Below are 21,676 nucleotides of genomic sequence, written 5' to 3' on the forward strand. Positions count from 1 at the left end.
AAAATAGACTTTGTTGGGGTGTTTTTCTACTTACACAAATTTTAACATAAATGCAAAGTAATTTAAGTTGCAAACATATTATTTAAACATACTGCTGCACGATTTTGCTTTTTATATCAGTTCATTTTAAAATGCTAATTTTGCCAGTTTTCTGGATTGTCAGATTGTTTATAGATGTCTGTCACTTTGTCAGACCGTATTTTTAGTTAATCTATCTATCAGACATGCTGACATCCTAGTTTTAAAAAATAGTTTGAAGCTTTTTATACAGCTTGTTTAAATTTGTTAGGTCAATCTGCCAATTGTTAAAACTATTTTAATTTGGAAGACTGTAAAAAATTTTTAATTAAAAATGGAAGTTGCACAAAGAATTGGACAAAGTGTCTCGTTTTCAACTTGTTTGGAGGAGTGGGAAGCATTAAAAGAAGATTATGAAAAAGTCCAGGTTAGAAACAAACTAAATTTTTAACTTAAAACTATGTTTTAAAAAGTTGAATTTTTTGTATATGGGCAATTCTTCGGTAACGGAATTACAATTACTGTGGTTTACAAACTTATAATTTTTTTTTTAATATAATTGAAATCATTTTTTAAGTTAAAACAACCCATATATTGCCATTCTAAATTTTTATAAGCATAGAAGTCCAGTTCGAACTTCTATGCTTCTTAAAAATTGAAAAATGTTTGGTAACAGAATTACGCCAATAAATTAGATATAAAAAGTTAGGTAATACTTAATCCCAATTCGTCTGAATTGTATAAAAATTAACTTAAATTAAACATGTGTAAATAATTGTCCTTATTGAAAGCAACAAAAATATAGCAATTTTTTTTAGTTGGGGTTTAAAAAATATTTATTTATTGACAAATTTACTTAAAAAAACCTGGTAACGGAATTACACTTTAAGTAACAGAAAGACACTGTCTAATTTTGGCATGTAACTTTAGTCTTAAATTTACTCAATTTCAGATAAAATTAAAAAAAATAGTTTTGGGTACTGTTAAAATAAGAAACAAACCTAACTAAAAAAATTTTAAAAAAAATCTTGGTAACGGAATTACAAAACTAAAAACTACTAGGTTTTTTTTTAAATAAACTCTTAAACAGAAACAAACAAATCTAATTTTAAAATTCCTAACTACCATTTTAACAAAAACTACAAACATAACTCCACAAATAAAATTAACAAACAAACATAACGTGTTTAAAATTCTAAATCGCTAAACTCTAAATTAGTAATAAAATTGATGTCGCAGAAACAATTTGTTACACCTAAATAAAATGGATAATTATGCAAAAACAATAAGTCTAGTGGGTAAAATAGCTTATAATATTGTTTGAATATGCGAAATATCAGTTAAAAATCAACTTGTTAACTATGAATTTTTTTATTTAATTTTATTTAGTAATATATGTATCCATAAAACTAATTTATCAATTTCAAAACTACCTTCTCACAAAATTAAAAAAATGGATATTATATTACATGCCATTTCATTTTTTTACTTATAAAAATAATTATATTATTTTAAATCACCTAAACCAGGCAGAATAAGCATTTCTACAAAATCTCTGATGTTGTAATTCCGTTACCGTTATTGTAGATAAAATTGATAAGGAACATTAAAGTTTAGTTTTTATTTATAGTACTTAACAACTAAAATCAGAGATATAAAAATATTAAAAGTTGTATTTGATTAAATTTCAAGTTATAAAACTTTAAATGTAAATTCGGTAACGGAATTACCTATATTCTTACAAGTTAAAAACTTAAAAATTGCTGATTTTTAAATTGTAATATAGAATTTGTTGTTTAACTTATGTTAAGTATATGTTTAAACCTCTTATACTAACACATTACAAATCTGTTGTAAACTGTTTTTTAACTTTTATATAAACTTAAAATTATTGCTTTAAATAGCCATAAAAGTGCAAAAAAATTTGTACATTTTAAATTAAAAAAAAAAATCACTTGTAAAAAATTATTTGCCTAAATTTTTTTAAATTTAAACTTTAAATATCAAAACCAAAGAAACAGGTAAGTTAATTAAACAAATAATTTAAGTTAATTTTTTTTTTAAAAACATTTTCCCAATGAAAATTGCCCATATATCTTTATCCTCGATGTGGGAAGGTCGAATGCGCGACCTAAACATAGAGTAACAATCGTTAACCTGACCCATTATTAAGTTTTCTTTAGCAGTTTGGGATAATATAGATAATAATTGCCGATAACTATGCTGCTGGTTAAGTGCTGGCTTGGCAGGAGTTTATAACATTTATAACGCTTTACTCAAGGGCGCTACAGCATGAAAAAAAATTTTTGATTTAAATTTATAGGATAAACATAAGGAATATCGTAAAACCGCTGAAGCATATCACATGCAGAGAAATACTTGCAAATCACAAATCGATCGTCAACTTAAGAAAATTAAACTACTCAAAGCAGCAATAAAAAGGTATTATCTAATTGTATATTTATTTTTTTAACAATTAACAAAAACAAAAAAAATGAAAAGGATATATATATACACAGAATTTATGAATGAAAAAACAAATTTGTAAACGCGTAAACAGACAATAAATTAAGTATGTACAAGATAAAAAAATTTACAAATAAATATTGGTTCACAGATTATAGATAAAATGGAACATAAAATTAAAAAAATTAAAAAATTTGCATATATTAACTTTATAAATTTTTATTGAAGTTTAATATGATATATATATATATTTATTTTTTATAATGAACTTTTTAAATTTTAAGTTTATTTTATGTAGTATTTGCATATATACATTGAATTTAAATTAATTAAAGAGGTTAAAATAAAATACAAAAATACAAAAAAATGCAATTAAAAGATTAACTATTTGTACTATCTTGGAGGACTGGCTTGATAGTAATTTGTACAATATCTTTGGCTTAAAGTTGATTAAAAGCTAGTCACCTAAAAAAAAATATATATATTTTTTTAAAACACTTTCTTTAAATTATATGAATTTATAGTTTTTTTATTTTGTGCAATTAAATATAAATCTTCATTAATAAACGAATTTTTATATAAATTACCGAAAGGAATTGTCCCTTGGTAGTCGTTTGGTAGAATTCCATTCCAAGTCCAGAAGTCATTTTCTAAAAAAATTAAGTTACAATATTCTATGCCATAAAATTCGAAATGTAAAGTAACTACCTAAATTTTTAAATTGTTTTGGTTAAAACAGCATATAACATTTATTAACATAGCTTTAAATTGTATGTTAATTAATATATAATAGTTTTGTATAATAAAATCGTTTTTTTTTGCCACTATACTACTTTATTGACGTGTTTCAATATCGCCAGTAGGTGGAAATGTTGGACCATGCGCACAGAAAATAACTCGTCCGGAAAATAACTCGATTCGCGATCGTTAAACAAGTATTATGTTTACGCCTAATTTTTAATATAGTGGGATTGCACTACGAGCCGAAAATAAATACAAACTAAAGAGGATCTTGCACAAATACAATCTAGAGAGGATCTTGCGTAATTTGTAGATATATTTTTATGGCATAAACGCTAATTAAAAAATGTCACATACTCAATACCAAAATAAAACTAGATTTATTTGATAAATAAAATATGGTTCGAAATCGTTTGATTCTTTTTTATAAATATAATTTATTTAGTAGGTTTATTAATTAAATTATAAATTTAAATATGAACTTTTTTATATTTAAACCTAATTTTAACAAGCGAACACGCACTCATTGATATTGTAATATAAAAGTAAACTAAATTTAAAAGCAAAATACAGATCTTAATTTTTAGTAATCAAACAAGTATTGAAATATAATAATAACAAAACAATTAAAACAAAAATTTTACACATTTTTTACTTATATTTTAACATTTTACTTAAATTTTCAACCATTATTTTTTACTTTAATGGACAGCGATAAGGACGATTTTTGACGGCGACCAGAACGCTATTAAATTATTCACGCGTTAAACTCACACTGATTCATTATTTTATAAAAAAACAAAAATAATGATTAAACGATATTTAGCTAGAGTTAAATCTTCATTTTAAATAGCAACATACAAAATAATAATACCAGCAACATATTAAAATTTCAGAAATTTTAATCTTTTAATTTTAATAATAAAATATATTAATTAGTAATTAGTGATAATTAAAAGTTGTAAATAGGAGGTTTGCGATTCGTTAGGATAATAACAAACATACTAAAAATTTAGAACTTTTAGTTTTAAAGAACAAAAGTTATTCGATTTCAAAATTCGGATTAGTAAGAATAAAAATAAAAATAATAATAAATATACGGACAATAACAATATGTTTCGAAATCTAAGATTTCGAACCATAATTATATTATCGAGTGGAATTGTGCTTTGGTACCCATTAGGTACATGTCCATCAGAAGTTCAGAAGTCATTGTCAATTTAAAAGTTCGATGCATTATTTGAATGGGTTAAAAAAAGAATTAGTGAACGGGCGTAAATTTTTAACAAAATGCTTACCTGAATATGGAATGGTGCCAGAAGTGTGGTTGTCATTGTTACAATGAAGAAATATTTCCTCATCTGTTTCTAAAAAAATAAATGTAAATTTTTTAACGACTAAACCAAATTTTATTCAATAAAGATGCAATTTATTTTAATTAAAAAAAAGGTTTTAAATGGAACGCTTTTATACATTAAAAATAATATGGCCCATATTTTAATAAACAAACACGCATTTTAGGTTAATGAACAAACATAAATTTTATTTTTCATTTGTTTTTAAGTTATGGTTTAAAAACAAAACTATCTCACTTACGCGTTTCTGCATCGCTGGTTGGTGAAGTTATCACGCCTTGGTAGTTGTTTGGTAGAAATCCATTCCAAGTCCAGAAGTCGTTTTCTAAAAAAATTAAGTTACAATAATTCTATTCATTAAAATTTGAAAATAAATCAACTACCTAAATTTTTAAATTGTTTTGGTTAAAACAGCATACAACATACAATCAAATAGTTTTAAATTGTATGTTAATTAATATGTGATAGTTTTATATAATAAAATCGTTTTTTTTTTGCTACTTTACTCACGTGTTTTAATATCGCCAGTAGGTGGAGATATTGGACCGTGCGCACACAAAATAACTCGTCTGTTATCAAAGTCAATTTCGATATGTATTTCGTCATTTTGATTATCTGTTAAACAAATCTTAAGTTTAATTTAAGCTACCTAAAAAACGTTGCCGAGAGAAATACGTAACTGAGAGAAAATGGGCCGACTAATATAAAATATGTAACAAAGAGAACATACAAATGGTTGGCCCCAGTCAATCAAGTACAATTTATTACCCATTAAAATACACGAGTCGCACTAATGCTACACTACTCGCCCTTAAGCCCAGCGTTCACGGATAGCTTTAGACACGTCCCAAGCCGAACACGCTATCCCGTTAACAATATCAAAAAGCTATTCCCTTAAGCCAGTCTGGAAAGTGGGGCAGCGTGCACGCACGAGATTTTTTTCGGTGAAAAAATGCACGCCTGAAATTAACGTTTTGCGCGCCTAATTTAAAAAAAAAACGGGCACGCACAATACCGGCGCCTTTGGGTAGCATATTTAAGGCAAATTTAAGTAAAACACGCAAACATAAACCGAACATTTTGGTACGTTTTTTACGCTTGCACGCACGAGATCTGCCCTACTTTCCAAGCTGGCCCTTATGGGAATATAGAAAAAAAAGGATAGAAAAATACACTTTATTAACATTTAACGGTAACACATAAACTGTAATTAGATTAATTTTAAAAATCATTGTCCACTCTTTAAAATATCACACTGTAAAAAAAAATAATTTTAAGAAACTTACCCATTCTTTCTTGAATCGTTTGTTAAAACTATTTTTTTTTTAATATATATCTAAAAAATCTACAACACGATTCGGTTTAATTTGTATAAACATAAAACACTAAGTTTGGTCCGATTTTCTGTAAGTCTGGTGTTTTTTTTTTAATTTTTACGACTCATTTTTTTTAAAACTTATTTTTTTATTTAATGCAATTACGTCTTCTTTTATTTATGTTATTAAATTTAAATGTTCTTTATTTTTCTGCCTCTCCACAACTAGTATGCAATACACTGATATATTATAAGTTGGGCGCTCCAGTTTCACGCGAGTCGCATTTTTTTTTTTACAACCTTACTATTGGCTACGTCGAATGCCATCGATTTAATAACCCAAAGTTTACAAAATTAAGTTACCGCTACTGTTTACACAGACAAAATCTATATAGTTACGGATAACATCTCCATTATCCGCTCCGTTTTAGTTTGTTTTCAATGTATTCTTAATTCGCGTAATGTTTGATGGTTCTACTGGTTTTGATAGTCTCATTAGCTTGCCTTTTAAACATAAAACTGGTGTAGAAACTTACGTGACGTAAAATTGGGTTGTTCCATATTTGTTTTAGTAATTTTGAAACATTTGCGCGTGGGAAAACGATAAAATCAAATTTAAGATTCAAAACTTGTCAAATTTTTTTAGTATTTATACATGGTTTTACATTTTTTTTTAGTTTTTTTAAACATTTTTAAACAACATCATTTTATATGCATCACATCACGCCAAATCTATTTATTTGTGTAGTAGTAAAAAGTGAAATGTTTACTATAGCAAATATAAAAAACTTAATTTAAAAATTCATTCCAACTATGTTTTAAAACAAAATATTATTAAAAATACTATTATAAATAAAGCATTGCTATAAGTAGCAAATAGCAATTTGTCACCCTAACTTAACTGATTCTACCATATAACAAAAGTTATTTTATTTAATGAACACATTGCCAAACAACACAATTTTCTAAACTACATTTATTTTGAAACTTAGGTCAAAATGCTCCAAATCGCAATAAAACAACATAATCCCTAATTTGTATGGGACTCAATTAGCTTCACAGTTTATTTTTATTTTTTTCACCCTGACCACTACTTTAAAAATCTTTGGTATATCTTTTGCAAATCATTTTGTAATTTCTCGTCTAGCGAATTCTTTTCGAACATTTCTCTCTACTCTACCAATGTTTACTTTCATGGCCATATTGATCAGGACGCTGATTTCTTCTAAAATCAGCGAACCATTTCTGTTACGCTGCCCTGCGTAGCAGTCAAGCGTGACTGGCGTTATTTTTGGCTCAAGCGGAAATAGGGGATTTCCCAAGAATATATTTGCGCGTGGGAGAAAGGATTAAATCTAATTTATGATTCAAAACTTGCCAAATTTTTTTAGTATTTACACATGGTATTACAGTTTTTTTTAGTTGTTGACATCTTAAACACACTTGCTGGCAAATAAAACAGTATATCGTTTCTTCAACTGAAATGTATCTGGCCTAAATTGCGTAACATAAATCCTAATTAAAATGAGACTTAATGAGCGTTACATTTTTTTAGCGATTAGCCATGGTGCTCAGCTGATGTCACAGTTCGCTAATTTTTCATAAAACTAGCTGTTTTTTTGGTTAGTTGCACATCTCTGTAGTTTGTAATCTCTGTGGTTTGTATTACCACATTGTTTCGCGCACATTCGGCCTGTTGGTATAGTAAATTCGTTATGGAGTATTTGTTCAATTAACGCTACTTTATTTTTTTTTTTTTTGGTTTTTCGCGCATTGATAAAAGTAAATAATAGATACGATATACAATTAATATTACAACAATGCGACGGGAAAAATTGACAAAATCAATTTAATGATTTAAAACATGCCAAAAGTAATAATGTTTACATAAAGATTTTAATTATTTTATGGCATGGTCACCAAACCCAAAACCCAAATCTTTTGTTGTTTCAATTTGACAATAATGCATCCACAAACTGATTTACAAATTACATTTCCCCATTTTAAAACAAAATAATAATGAAAATACTAATATAAATACGCATTGCTATAGGTAAGTTAAAAAGATATACCTTAAACACTTTGATGGCAATTTAAGAATTTTTGAAACTACATCAGTTAAGACAAACATAGCGATAATGTAATGGTATTGTTACTTAAAACTTAACTGTTTATACTTTCAAATATTATTTTATTAAATAAACATATTGTCGAAAAACTAAATCGCGTTAACAATATTTTACCGAAATTTAGGTGAAAAAAAGTTCGTATAAGGCGATTTTTTAACCTTTAAATGTAAACATTGTAAAGTTACGTGAAGGTCACGTGACCTGACCAAATTTGGCCTTTTATTGTTGTACTTTTTTTTAATTTTTTTTTGCAGAAAACAATCTTAACATAAAAAGCAATATTTAGCCATATTATATAAGACATTTTTTACTTTTAAAGTATTTTTAATTAGGTAGGCTGTATTTGAAAAATTCTAACAAATAAAGGTTATCTTGTTAATTTAAATGTATTTCACCTAAAAAGAATTTGTTTAATTTAGTTTTAAAATTATTGTTTCTTTTTTTGGCAGGTCACATTGTTAAATATAAACAATTAATTTTTAAAACTTGCCCATGTTTTCTTAAACCTTTAGTTAGTGATAACTGAATTATTTATGCTAAAAATAAATCTAAACAAACTACAACACATTAGATAAGATTTGTATAAACATTACCACTTTTTTTAATAAGAAAACTTAAAAACTATACTGGTCTGTTACTGTTTTAATTGTTATAACTTTTTATTCTTTTATTTTTTGTTGAACGACCGTCTTCCCACCTAGCGCTTTGTGATTGCTAGCTTGTGCTTTTCCTTCTTCCTTTTTTTTTTTTTTCATTGAAAGCGCGCCGAGTCACTGGTAGCGCGCCGAGTCACTGGTAGCGCACCCAGGTGACATGTTTACACCAAGCACACCGCCAGAGTTGCCAAAGCGAAATTTAAACTTTTAGATTGTTTTTAGGAAACTAAAATAAACATTTTTTTACGTTTAATTTAATCTATTTAAATCATTGATTAATAAAAAAATGTTATCTTTTCATTAAAAAGCGAATTTTCTTGATTTTTATCATTTTAAAGGGGTCTTGCAAACCTGTGCCATAGAGGTCGACTGTTTAATAACTATTTGTAAGAATCGAAGTGTTTTACTTGTATAGTGCTATTTTATACATTTTTTTGGAAATTTTGTATTAACTTTGCTAGATAATTTTTAGATTTTAACATAAAAATAATAAGTAAATTGTTCAAAAATTGCAAATGGCAACTCTGGCCAGTATGGTAAATCGGCCTTCAATTTGCGACATTTTGCAGTGAACAACTGCCTAGCAACACCTACTCTAGTGTATATATTAGTATCTCTATGCGTGCGCACACAAAATTATTTGTCTATTATCAAAGTCGACTTCAATATGTAATTCGTGGTTTTGACCATCTGTTAAACAAGTATCAAGTTTATGCCCAATTTTTTCCGCAACGCTGGAGTATATAAATTCAAGCTAGAAAAACGATACGTAAAAGAGAAATACGGCCCGGATATAAGATTACGTAATAAAAGAATTTAAAAAAGGGGATCCCCCCCGATTACTTTCCCCCCCGATTACTTTCCCCCCCGATTACTTGTTTACTTTTATGCCGATCAGCTGATGTCGCGGTTCGCTGATTTCTAGAATTATCAACGCTACCTGTATCGTATGAAACAACCCATCTACCACATTAAGTAGGTTTTGAAACCCTTAGTATTTGACAATAATGCATCCACAAAATTATTTACAAATTACATTTCCTCATTTTAAAACAAAATATTAAGATAAAAAACCCACAAAGTTTATAAAATGCCACCTAAATTTTTAATACACCTGTTTTCTAATGCAGCGGTATCCTGTTATAAACCTTTTTTACTAAAGTACAAAGTTCTATACAAATATTTTATTTAAACGGTTAACATAATTACATTTTTGATGACGGATTTTAAGTCAAATTTTAATTTAGTTTGTTTTTACACTTACCCATTTTTTCTAGGAACCTTTTGTTACTTTTCGTTTAAAAATTATCTTACTTTATTCAAAACTAAAATATACGAAGCTATTTTAAAAGTATTTAAAACATAAAAAAACTACGAATTTTTTTTAAAATCTTTCAAGGTATGTTTATAACTTTGGTCACTTTGTACTTTTTTGTCTAAACGCTTTCTTTCCATATTAAAAACACGTTTAAAATTTTTAATTTGTTAACATTGTATAACTGGTACGTAATTACACTTTTTAAAATTTTTTTAATGGGGTATTTTAACCGCCCAGTATCTAATTTGCAAGAGTTTATAAATATTAAAAACTAGAAATGTGATTACCTTATAGAGTTTAACGTCGTTACTCCAGCGTAACGTGGACAGGTGATTCCCCAAAAATGTATTTACGCGTAGGAAAAAGGATATCAAATTTAAAAAAAAGGATACGCCTGAAATTAACGTTTTGCACGCCTAATTTAAAAAAAAATCGTGCACGCACAAAACCGGCGCCTTTTGGTAGCATATTTAAGCCAAATTTAAGTAAAACACGCGTAGACCGAACATTTTGGTACGCGGTCACATTTTGGTACGTTTTTTACGTTTTGGTACGCGGTCACGTTTTGGTACGTTTTTTACGTTTTGGTACGTTTTTTACGTTTTGGTACGCGGTCACGTTTTGGTACGTTTTTTACGTTTTGGTACGTTTTTTACGCTTGCACGCACGAGATCTGCCCTACTTTCCAGGCTGGCCCTTAAGGGAATATAGAAAAAAAAAATAGAAAAATACACTTTATTAACATTTAACGGTAACACATAAACTGTAATTCGATTAATTTTAATCACACTGTAAAAAAAAATAATATTAAGAAACTTACCCATTCTTTTTTGAATCGTTTGTTAAAACTATTTTTTTTTAAATATTGATCTAAAAAATCTACAACACGATTTGGTTTAATTTGTATAAACATAAAACACTAAGTTGGTTCCGATTTTCTGTAAGTCTAGTGTTTTTTTTTAATTTTTACGACCCTTCTTTTTTTAAAAACTTATATTTTTATTTAATGCAATTACGTCTTCTTTTATTTATGTTATTAAATTTTAACGTTCTTTTTTTTCTGCCTCTCCGCAACTAGTATGCTGCTTTTTTCAATTAAAATTTTTTCGCTTGGTTAACGACCGGGGCCTCAAAAAATTGAAACTTCGGTAAAGAAATTAAAATTTCGCGGGAACCTGCGTCCGGTATCGCCGCCGTTCCTTCGATTTCCAAGCGGTGGGAATCAAACCAAGAACCTCTTAGAATAAATTACTACATTGATTTTCCAATTTTTTTTTAAATAACTTGCACTTACTTTAGGCAAAATGTGATTTGAAAACATGAATATTTATTCCCGTTGTATTTACAATTTGGTTTTGATAAATCTAGAATATCTGGTGACGTCACTAAGGATGAATCGACGCTAATTGTCGGCCGCGTTCTAGATAAAAAATAATTAAAAATATTGATTTTTCAACTTAAAAATATTTTTATAAAATTTTAAAAAATAAAAAAAATTAAATTGTTAAAAAATATATTATTTTAGGATTCAAAATACCTGAACAAAATTGCCTGATCCGATAAAGTGCCCACCAGCAGGTCAGGGTGATCGTTATTAACAATATCTACATCGCTGTCTAGAGAAATACCAAAAGCAGTCATCAACAGTCGGAAAATATACACTGGCAAAATATAAAACATAGAAATGATATAAAATATATATTGTTGAATTTTTATGTTTTTACCAACATCGACTTTTACACATTGAGCAGTTTACGCTGATAGGTTTTCTTCGGTATATTCGACGTCCTCTAGAGCGCCTTACTGTGGCTGGTTGACCGTTTTCTGTAAAATTAAATCGATAGTTTATTTGTTATCGTAACAAAGTCCAAAATGAATTAAATAAATACATAAAATAACAAAACAACAACATTTTAATAACATACCAAGCGATTTTACTGAAACAATAATATTCAAACAAGCCAACTAAAGATTTAAAAAGTGTCAAAAATAAAAGTTACTTTACGTTTAGGAAAAAAAAAATTATGTATCATTTGTTAAATATTAAAAAAAAGTTGGGCGAAGCTAAAAAAACCTAGAAAATTACTAAAAAAAAATTTTAACAACTTGTAGTATTACCTGGCGTTGGAATACTTCGTTTTCTTAACAACGGAGCTTTACAACTTCTAAATTTCGTGTTACAAATTAGTTTCAACAGGGGCAAACACTTTGTTTTACTTCTTGGTTGCACAACTTGCCCTGCTGGTCTTCTCCAATGCCTTTTCACAGCTGTTTGGCTATTTGTCTTGCTTGTCCAAACAAGCAAACAAACTAGTGCAGCAAACACCATAAGTTTTGACCTTTTCACAGCTTAGAATTCGTTTTTTCACCTTCAAAACGCTACAAACTGTACAAACTAACTACATGGGCCTGTATATATAGGCAGATTGGAAAGGTAGCTCATAAATTTCCCTCTTTTTGGTTCGTATAATTACTTACTATAGAGTTAATAATTAATAAAAACAAATCACTAGGTCAGTTAAGTATGATAACAAAAGTTAAAACATTTTGTACACGTTTATTTTAAACAAATAAAATCAAATAAAATATTTTTGTTAATATTTGATTCTGTTTCGTGGGTTTATAACAAAAAGTAAAATGCCTACGGCACCCGGTATTCCCAGGCGGTCACCCATCCAAGTACTAACCGGGCCCGACGTTGCTTAACTTCCCAGATCGGACGAGATGGGGTGTACTCAACGTGGTATGGTCGTAGGCAATATAGGGTGCGCTATAATCGCCCTTAAGCACAATCGGGCATCGTTACGTCATAGGCATAAGGCGAAAATGTTATTAATATATAAAAGCGTAAATAAAATTTAACAAAATGTGTATAAAAGTACTTCAAATATTAATTCTATTGGTTTATAATTTCAGTAATGACTAGCGGGTAGTTACTAGATTTTAATAAATCAATAATTAGAATATTTTTACAAAAAGTGTTTACCTTCTTTAATGACGCGTCAATGACATTAAAATAAATGTAAAGGCTGCGGACTGGCATGTCAGCACGTAATAAAATGGACTTTGTTCAGGTTTTTTTTCTACTTACATACATTTTAACATAAATGCAAAGTAATTTAAGTTACAAACATATTATTTAAACATTCTGATGCACAATTTTGCTTTTTATATCAGTTCATTTTAAAATGCTAATTTTACCAGTTTTCTGGATTGTCCGATTGTTTATAGATGTCTGTCACTTTGTCAGACCGTATTTTTAGTTAATCTATCTATCAGACATGCTGACATCCTAGTTTTAAAAAATAGTCTGCAGCTTTTTATACAGCTTGTTTAAATTTGTTAGGTCAATCTGCCAATTGTTAAAACTATTTTAATTTGGAAGACTGTAAATAATTTTTAATTAAAAATGGAAGTTGCACAAAGAATTGGACAAAGTGTCTCGTTTTTAACTTGTTTGGAAGAGTGGGAGGCTTTAAAAGAAGATTATGAAAAAGTCCAGGTTAGAAACAAATTAAATTTTTAACTTAAAACTATGTTTTAAAAAGTTGAATTTTTTGTATATATCTTTATCCTCGATGTGGAAAGGTCGAATGCGCGACCTAAACATAGAGTAACAACTGTTACTCTAACCACAGTCTCAAGGTGTCTTTAGCAGTTTGGGATAATATAGATAATAATTGCCCGGTAATTGTGCTGCTGATTAAGTGCTGGCTTAGCAGGAGTTTATACCATTTATAATTTATAGCACCCTACTTAAGGGGGCTACAGCATGAGATAAAAAATTTCATTGATTTTTCTCTTGAATTTAAATTTATAGGATAAACATAAGGAATATCGTAAAACTGCTGAAGCATATCACATACAGAGGAATACTTGCAAATCACAAATCGATAGACAACTTAAAAAAATTAAATTACTCAAAGCAGCAATAAAAAGGTATATATTATCTAATTGTATATTTATTTTTTTAACAATTAACAAAAACAAAAAAAATGAAAAGGATGTATATATACACAGAATTTATGAATGAAAAAACAAATTTGTAAAAGCGTAAACAGACAATAAATTAAGTATGTACAAGATAAAAAAAATTTACGAATAAATATTGGTTCACAGATTATCAATAAAATGGACCATAAAATTAAAAAAATTAAAAAACTTGCATATATTAACTTTATAAATTTTTATATATATTTTTTATAATGAATTTCTTGAATTTTAAGTTTATTTTATGTAGTGTTTGCATATATACTTTAATAATTTAAATTAATTAAAGAGGTTAAAATAAAATACAAAAATACAAAAAAATGCAATTAAAAGATTAATTATTTGTACTATCTTGGATTGGCTTGAAGTGAATTAAAACCTAGTCAACTGAAAAAAAATATATATATTTTTTTAAAACACTTTCTTTAAATTATATGAATTTATAGTTTTTTTATTTTGTGCAATTAAATATAAATTTTCATTAATAAAGAAATTTTTATATAAATATTACCGAAAGGAATTGTCCCTTGGTAGTTGTTTGGTAGAAGTCCATTCCAAGTCCAGAAGTCATTTTCTAAAAAAATTAAGTTACAATATTCATATAAATTAAAACGAAATTGAAAATAAATCAATTACCTAAATTTTTAAATTGTTTTGGTTAAAACAGCATATAACATTTATTAAAATAGCTTTAAATTGTATGTTAATTAATATATAATAGTTTTGTATAATAAAATCGGGTTTTTTTGCCACTATACTACTTTACTGACGTGTTTCAATATCGCCAGTAGGTGGAAGTATTGGACCATGCGCACAAAAAATAACTCGATTCGCGATCGTTAAACAAGTATTATGTTTACGCCTAATTTTTAATATAGTGGCATCGTACTACGAGCCGAAAAGTAAATACAAACTAAAATGGATCTTGCACAAATACAATCTAGAAAGGATCTTGCGTAATTTGTAGATATATTTTTATGGCATAAACGCTAATTAAAAAATGTCACATACTCAATACCAAAATAAAATTATATTATCGAGTGGAATTGTGCTTTGGTACCCATTCGGTACATGTCCATCAGAAGTTCAGAAGTCATTGTCAATTTAAAAGATCAATGCATTATTTGAATGTGTTAAAAAAAGAATTAGTGAACGGGCGTAAATTTTTAACAAAATGCTTACCTGAATATGGAATGGTGCCAGAAGTGTGGTTGTCATTGTTACAATGAAGAAATATTTCCTCATCTGTTTCTAAAAAAATAAATGTAAATTTTTTAACGACTAAACCAAATTTTATTCAATAAAGATGCAATTTATTTTAATTAAAAAAAAGGTTTTAAATGGAACGCTTTTATACATTAAAAATAATATGGCCCATATTTTAATAAACAAACACGCATTTTAGGTTAATGAACAAACATAAATTTTATTTTTAATTTGTTTTTAAGTTATGGTTTAAAAACAAAACTATTTCACTTACGCGTTTCTGCATCGCTGGTTGGTGAAGTTATCACGCCACGTGCATATAAAATGATTTGTCGATTATCAAAGTCAACTTCGATATGTATTTCGCGATCTGTTCAACAAGTATTATGTTTACGTCTAATTTTTGATATAGTGTTATACCCGATTTCCAGGCTGGCCCTTAAGGGAATATAGAAGAAAAAAAAGATAGAAAAATACACTTTATTAACATTTAACGGTAACACATAAACTGTAATTAGATTAATTTTAAAAATCATTGTCCACTCTATGAAAAATCACACTGTAAAAAAAATAATATTAAGAAACTTACCCATTCTTTCTTGAATCGTTTGTTAAAATTATTTTTTTTAAATATATATCTAAAAAATCTACAACACGATTCGGTTTAATTTGTATAAACATAAAACACTAAGTTTGGTCCGATTTTCTGTAAGTCTAGTGTTTTTTTTTAATTTTTACGACCCTTCTTTATTAAAAACTTATATTTTTATTTAATGCAATTACGTCTTCTTTTATTTATGTTATTCAATTTAAACGTTCTATATTTTCCATAGTCTCATTAGCTTGCTTTTTAAACATAAAACAGGTATTTACTTTTTGTGCGTAGTAGCAATAAGTACTAGAAAAACCACGTATTAATTAAGCGTCACGTGAATACACATAGAAAAACGTTTATTCCAGCGTTACGTGAAAATGGGGGATCCCCATATTTTTTTAAAATTAGTTAGTAATTTAGAAATATTTGCGCGTGGGAAAAACGATAAAATTAAATTTAAGATTCAAAACTTGTCAAATTTTTTTTAGTATTTATACATGGTTTTACATTTTTTTTAGTTTTTTTTAAACATTTATTAACAACATCATTTTATATGCATCACATCACGCCAAATCTATCTATTTGTGTAGTATAATAAAAAGTAAAATGTTTACTATAGCAAATTTAAAAAGACTTAATTTAAAAATTCATTCCAACTATGTTTTAAAACAAAATATTATTAAAAATACTATTATAAATAAAGCATTGCTATAAGTAGCAAATATCAATTCGTTACCCTAACTTAACTAACACAATTTTCTAAACGATATTTTTTTTGAAACTTAGGTCAAAATGCTCCAAATTGCAATAAAACAACATAATCCCTAATTTGTATGGGACTTAATTAGCGTCACAGTTTATTTTTATTTTTTTCACCCTGACCACTACTTTAAAAATCTTTCGTATATCTTTTGCAAATCATTTTGTAATTTCTCGTAAATTTCGTATCTATCAATGTTTACTTTCATACTACCGATCAGCTGATGTCGCGGTTCGCTGATTTCTAGAATTACCAACGCTACCTGTTTCGTATGAATCATAATTAAAAATGTTTTTAAACTTCTAGTATTTGACAATAATACATTCACAAAAATTATTTACAAATTACAGTTCCCCATTTTAAAACAAAATATTAAGATAAAAAACCCACAAAGTTTATAAAATGCCACCTAAATTTTTAATACACCTGTTTTCTAATGCAGCGGTATACTGTTATAAACCTTTTTTACTAAAGTACAAAGTGCTATACAAATATTTTATTTAAACGGTTAACATAATTACAGTTTTGATGACGGATTTTAAGTCACATTTTAATTTAGTTTGTTTTTACACTTACCCATTTTTTCTAGGAACCTTTTGTTACTTGTCGTTTAAAAATTATCTTACTTTATTCAAAACTAAAAAATACGAAGCTATTTTAAAAGTATTTAAAACATAAAAAGACTACAAATTTTTTTTAAATCTTTCAAGGTATGTTTGTAACTTCTGCCACTTTGAACTTTTTTGTCTAAACGCTTTCTTTCCATATTAAAAACACGTTGAAAATTTTTAATTTGTTAACATTGTATAACTGGTACGTAATTACACTTTTTTAAATTTTTTTAATGGGGTATTTTAACCGCCCGGTATCTAATTTGCAAGAGTTTATAAATATTAAAAACTAGAAATGATGATTACCTTATAGGAGTCTACCGCCTGTTACTCAAGCGTAACATGGACGGGTGATTCCCCAAAAATGTATTTACGCGTAGGAAAAAGGATACCAAATTTAAAAAAAAGGATACGCCTGAAATTAACGTTTTGCACGCCTAATTTAAAAAAAATCGTGCACGCACAAAACCGGCGCCTTTTGGTAGCATATTTAAGCCAAATTTAAGTAAAACACGCGTAGACCGAACATTTTGGTACGCGGTCACATTTTGGTACGTTTTTTACGTTTTGGTACGTTTTTTACGCTTGCACGCACGAGATCTGCCCTACTTTCCAGGCTGGCCCTTAAGGGAATATAGAAGAAAAAAAAGGATAGAAAAATACACTTTATTAACATTTAACGGTAACACATAAACTGTAATTAGATTAATTTTAAAAATCATTGTCCACTCTATGAAAAATCACACTGTAAAAAAATAATATTAAGAAACTTAACCATTCTTTCTTGAATCGTTTGTTAAAACTAATTTTTTTTAAATATATATCTAAAAAATCTACAACACGATTTGGTTTAATTTGTATAAACATAAAACACTAAGTTGGGTCCGATTTTCTGTAAGTCTAGTGTTTTTTTTTAATTTTACGACCCTTCTTTTTTAAAAACTTATTTTTTATTTAATGCAATTACGTCTTCTTTTATTTATGTTATTAAATTTAAACGTTCTTCATTTTTTCTGCCTCTCCGCAACTAGTATGCAATATACACTGATATATTATAAGTTGGGCGCTCCAGTTTCACGCGAGTCGCATTGTTTTTTTCGATGGCGTATTGTGTCGAGCCTTACGTCATAGGGTCGACTCTTTAACTTTTTCATTCCTTCTTTAATTGTTTGTTATAAGTAAAATTTTTTTAAATATATATCTAAAAAATCTACAACACGATTTTTTTAATGTTTACGACCCTTCTTTATTGAAAACTTATTTTTTTTTAATTTAAGCAATTACTTCTTTTTGGTATTTATTTATGTTATTAATTTTTTTAAATGTTTTTTATTTTTCTGCCTCTCCGCAACTAGTCTGCTATACACTGATATGTTAAAGAGATGGTTCGGTCGCAGAGTTTTTTTTTTTAATTATGTTGGAATTTTTCCAACTTGCACGAGGATACCATTATTTTAAAACTTGGTCAAGTAGTTTTTGAGATATCGGGATTTGAAGGTAAATGACGCACGACGTAAAGTGACGCACGACGTCATAAATATATCGCGAAGCACACTTTCGCGTAGTTGTTTGTTTAATAGCCGTAGTTGTTTCTTTAGTTGTTTGTAGGCAGACACACTCAGACACACAAACAAACTTTGCCCTTTCTGAGCCGTTTGTTGTCTTTTTTGTAATTTTTTTTTTGCAAAAAACAATCTTAACATGAAAAGCAATATTTAGCCATATTATATAAGGTATTTTTCACTTAAAAAGTATTTTTAATTAGGTAGGCTGTATTTGAAAAATTCGAACAAATTAAGGTTATCTTGTTAATTTAAATGTATTTCACCTAAAAAAAATTTGTTTAATTTAGTTTTAAAATTATTGTTTCTTTTTTTGGCAAGTCACATTGTTAAATATAAACAATTAATTTTTAAAACTTACCCATTTTTTCTTGAATCTTTAGTTAGTGATAACTGAATTATTTATGCTAAAAATATATCTAAACAAACTACAATGCATTAGTTAAGATTTGTATAAACATTACCACTTTTTTTAATAAGAAAACTTAAAAACTATACTGGTCTGTTACTGTTTTAATTGTTAGAACTTTTTATTTTTTTATTTTTTGTAGAACGACCGTCTTCCCACCTTGCGCTTTGTGATTGCTGAAAATGTAGTGTCGCAGGTAGTGACGTTTTTCAGTAAACTAACCCTTAGAAAGCGATACGATTAAAATTAGCGAGATGTTAGTTGTGTAATAAATGGTGAGAACCAAAATGGTCTATACGCGTAAATTTGGCTCAAATACGCCACCCAAAGGCCCTTTTATTTGAAGTAATTTTGTTTATTGATTTTTTTAAAAACCGGTCCACGTTACACTTGAGTAACAGGCGTTAAACTCTATAAGGTAATCATCATTTCTAGTTTTTAATATTTATAAACTCTTGCAAATTAGATACCGGGCGGTTAAAATATCCACATTAAAAAATTTAAAAAAGTGTAATTACGTACCAGTTATACAATGTTAACAAATTAAAAATTTTCAACGTGTTTTTAATATGGAAAGAAAGCGTTTAGACAAAAAAGTTCAAAGTGGCAGAAGTTACAAACATACCTTGAAAGATTTAAAAAAAATTTGTAGTTTTTTTATGTTTTAAATACTTTTAAAATAACTTCGTATATTTTAGTTTTGAATAAAGTAAGATAATTTTTAAACGAAAAGTAACAAAAGATTCCTAGAAAAAATGGGTAAGTGTAAAAACAAACTAAATTAAAATGTGACTTAAAACCGTCATCAAAAATGTAATTATGTTAACCGTTTAAATCGTTTAGAAAATGGTATTTTTTGGCAATGTTTTAAATTAAAAAAATAACTTTTGTTACATGGTAGAATCAGTCAAGTTAGGGTAACAAATTGCTATTTGCTACTTATAGCAATGCTTTATTTATAATAGTATTTTTAATAATATTTTGTTTTAAAACATAGTTGGAATAAATTTCGAAATCAAGTCTCGTACGTCCAGTTGTTAAATAAATTAATCAACTTTATTTTTAAATATACTACACTAAACAGTTCACTATTTACTACTACACACATAAAAAAGTCGTATCACTATGACGTAAGGCTCGACACAATACGCCATCGAAAAAAAAGGGGCCTCGCGTGAAACTGACATTTTGGTACGTTTTTTACGCTTGCACGCACGAGATCTGCCCTACTTTCCAGGCTGGCCCTTAAGGGAATATAGAAAAAAAAAAGATAGAAAAATACACTTTATTAACATTTAACGGTAACACATAAACTGTAATTAGATTAATTTTAAAAATCATTGTCCACTCTATGAAAAATCACACTGTAAAAAAAAATAAAATTAAGAAACTTACCCATTCTTTCTTGAATCGTTTGTTAAAACTATTTTTTTTTAAATATTTATCTAAAAAATCTACAACACGATTTGGTTTAATTTGTATAAACATAAAACACTAAGTTGGGTCCGATTTTCTGTAAGACTAGTGTTTTTTTTTAATTTTACGACCCTTCTTTATTAAAAACTTATATTTTTATTTAATGCAATTACGTCTTCTTTTATTTATGTTATTAAATTTTAACGTTCTTTTTTTTCTGCCTCTCCGCAACTAGTATGCTGCTTTTTTCAATTAAAATTTTTTCGCTTGGTTAACGACCGGGGCTTCAAAAAATTGAAACTTCGCTAAAGAAATTAAAATTTCGCGGGAACCTGCGTCCGGTATCACCGCCGTTCCTTCGATTTCCAAGCGGTGGGAATCAAACCAAGAACCTCTTAGAATAAATTACTACATTGATTTTCCAATTTTTTTTTAAATAACTTGCACATACTTTAAACAAAATGTAATTTGAAAACATGAATATTTATTCCCGTTGTATTTACAATTTGGTTTTAATAAATCTAGAATATCTGGTGACGTCACCAAGGATGAATCGACGCTAATTGTCGGCCGCGTTCTAGATAAAAAATAATTAAAAATATCGATTTTTCAACTTAAAAATTTTTTTTATAAAATTTTAAAAAATAAAAAAAATTAAATTGTTAAAAAATATATTTTTTTAGGATTCAAAATACCTGAACAAAATTGCCTGATCCGATAAAGTGCCCACCAGCAGGTCAGGGTAATCGTTATTATCAATATCTACATCGCTGTCTAGAGAAATACCAAAAGCAGTCATCAACAGTCGGAAAATATACACTAGAAAAATACGAAACATAGAAATGATATAAAATATATATTGTTGATTTTTTATGTTTTTACCAACATCGATTTTTACACATTGAGCAGTTTACACTGATAGGTTTTCTTCGGTATATCCGTCTTACTCTAGAGCGCCTTACTGTGGCTGGTTGACCATTTTCTGTAAAATTAAATTGATAGTTTATTTGTTATAGTCAAATAAATACTTAAAATAACAAAACAACAACATTTTAAAACAGATCAAGCGATTTTACTGAAGCAATAATATTCGAAAAAGGCAACTTAAGATTTAGGCTGTGAATTCATT

At 27.7% G+C, this 21,676-nt stretch overlaps 2 protein-coding genes and 1 non-coding gene across 3 annotated transcripts; 2 read left to right on the forward strand and 1 right to left on the reverse strand.

Moving 5' to 3' along the window:
- The first annotated feature begins 257 nt into the window (after window positions 1–257).
- LOC145752901 (transmembrane protein 120A-A-like) lies at window positions 258–12,603 on the forward strand. Its single transcript, XM_082569265.1, has 3 exons — window positions 258–445; window positions 2,342–2,460; window positions 11,524–12,603. The coding sequence occupies exons 1-3, from the start codon at window positions 353–355 to the stop codon at window positions 11,537–11,539; spliced, it is 228 nt and encodes a 75-aa protein (XP_082425391.1). The 5' UTR covers window positions 258–352; the 3' UTR covers window positions 11,540–12,603.
- A 33-nt stretch (window positions 12,604–12,636) lies between these two features.
- LOC145754216 (5S ribosomal RNA) lies at window positions 12,637–12,755 on the reverse strand. The gene has a single exon (XR_014284113.1). It is a non-coding gene; the product is annotated as a 5S ribosomal RNA (ribosomal RNA).
- Window positions 12,756–12,981: 226 nt separating this feature from the next.
- Window positions 12,982–21,575, forward strand: LOC145752902 (transmembrane protein 120A-A-like). The gene is made up of 3 exons (XM_082569266.1): window positions 12,982–13,500; window positions 13,819–13,937; window positions 21,231–21,575. The coding sequence occupies exons 1-3, from the start codon at window positions 13,408–13,410 to the stop codon at window positions 21,244–21,246; spliced, it is 228 nt and encodes a 75-aa protein (XP_082425392.1). The 5' UTR covers window positions 12,982–13,407; the 3' UTR covers window positions 21,247–21,575.
- Window positions 21,576–21,676: the final 101 nt, after the last annotated feature.

Source organism: Corella eumyota, chromosome 5, assembly GCF_963082875.1.
Source record: "Corella eumyota chromosome 5, kaCorEumy4.1, whole genome shotgun sequence".
Lineage (NCBI taxonomy): Eukaryota > Metazoa > Chordata > Ascidiacea > Phlebobranchia > Corellidae > Corella > Corella eumyota.

Excerpts from the sequence above, each read along its gene's own strand:
- LOC145752901 (XM_082569265.1), top strand. The coding sequence starts at position 353 with ATGGAAGTTGCACAAAGAATTGGACAAAGTGTCTCGTTTTCAACTTGT. Across the intron at positions 446-2,341 it reads AAGATTATGAAAAAGTCCAG|GATAAACATAAGGAATATCG; the intron begins GTTAGAAACAAA and ends TTAAATTTATAG.
- LOC145752902 (XM_082569266.1), top strand. The coding sequence starts at position 13,408 with ATGGAAGTTGCACAAAGAATTGGACAAAGTGTCTCGTTTTTAACTTGT. Across the intron at positions 13,501-13,818 it reads AAGATTATGAAAAAGTCCAG|GATAAACATAAGGAATATCG; the intron begins GTTAGAAACAAA and ends TTAAATTTATAG.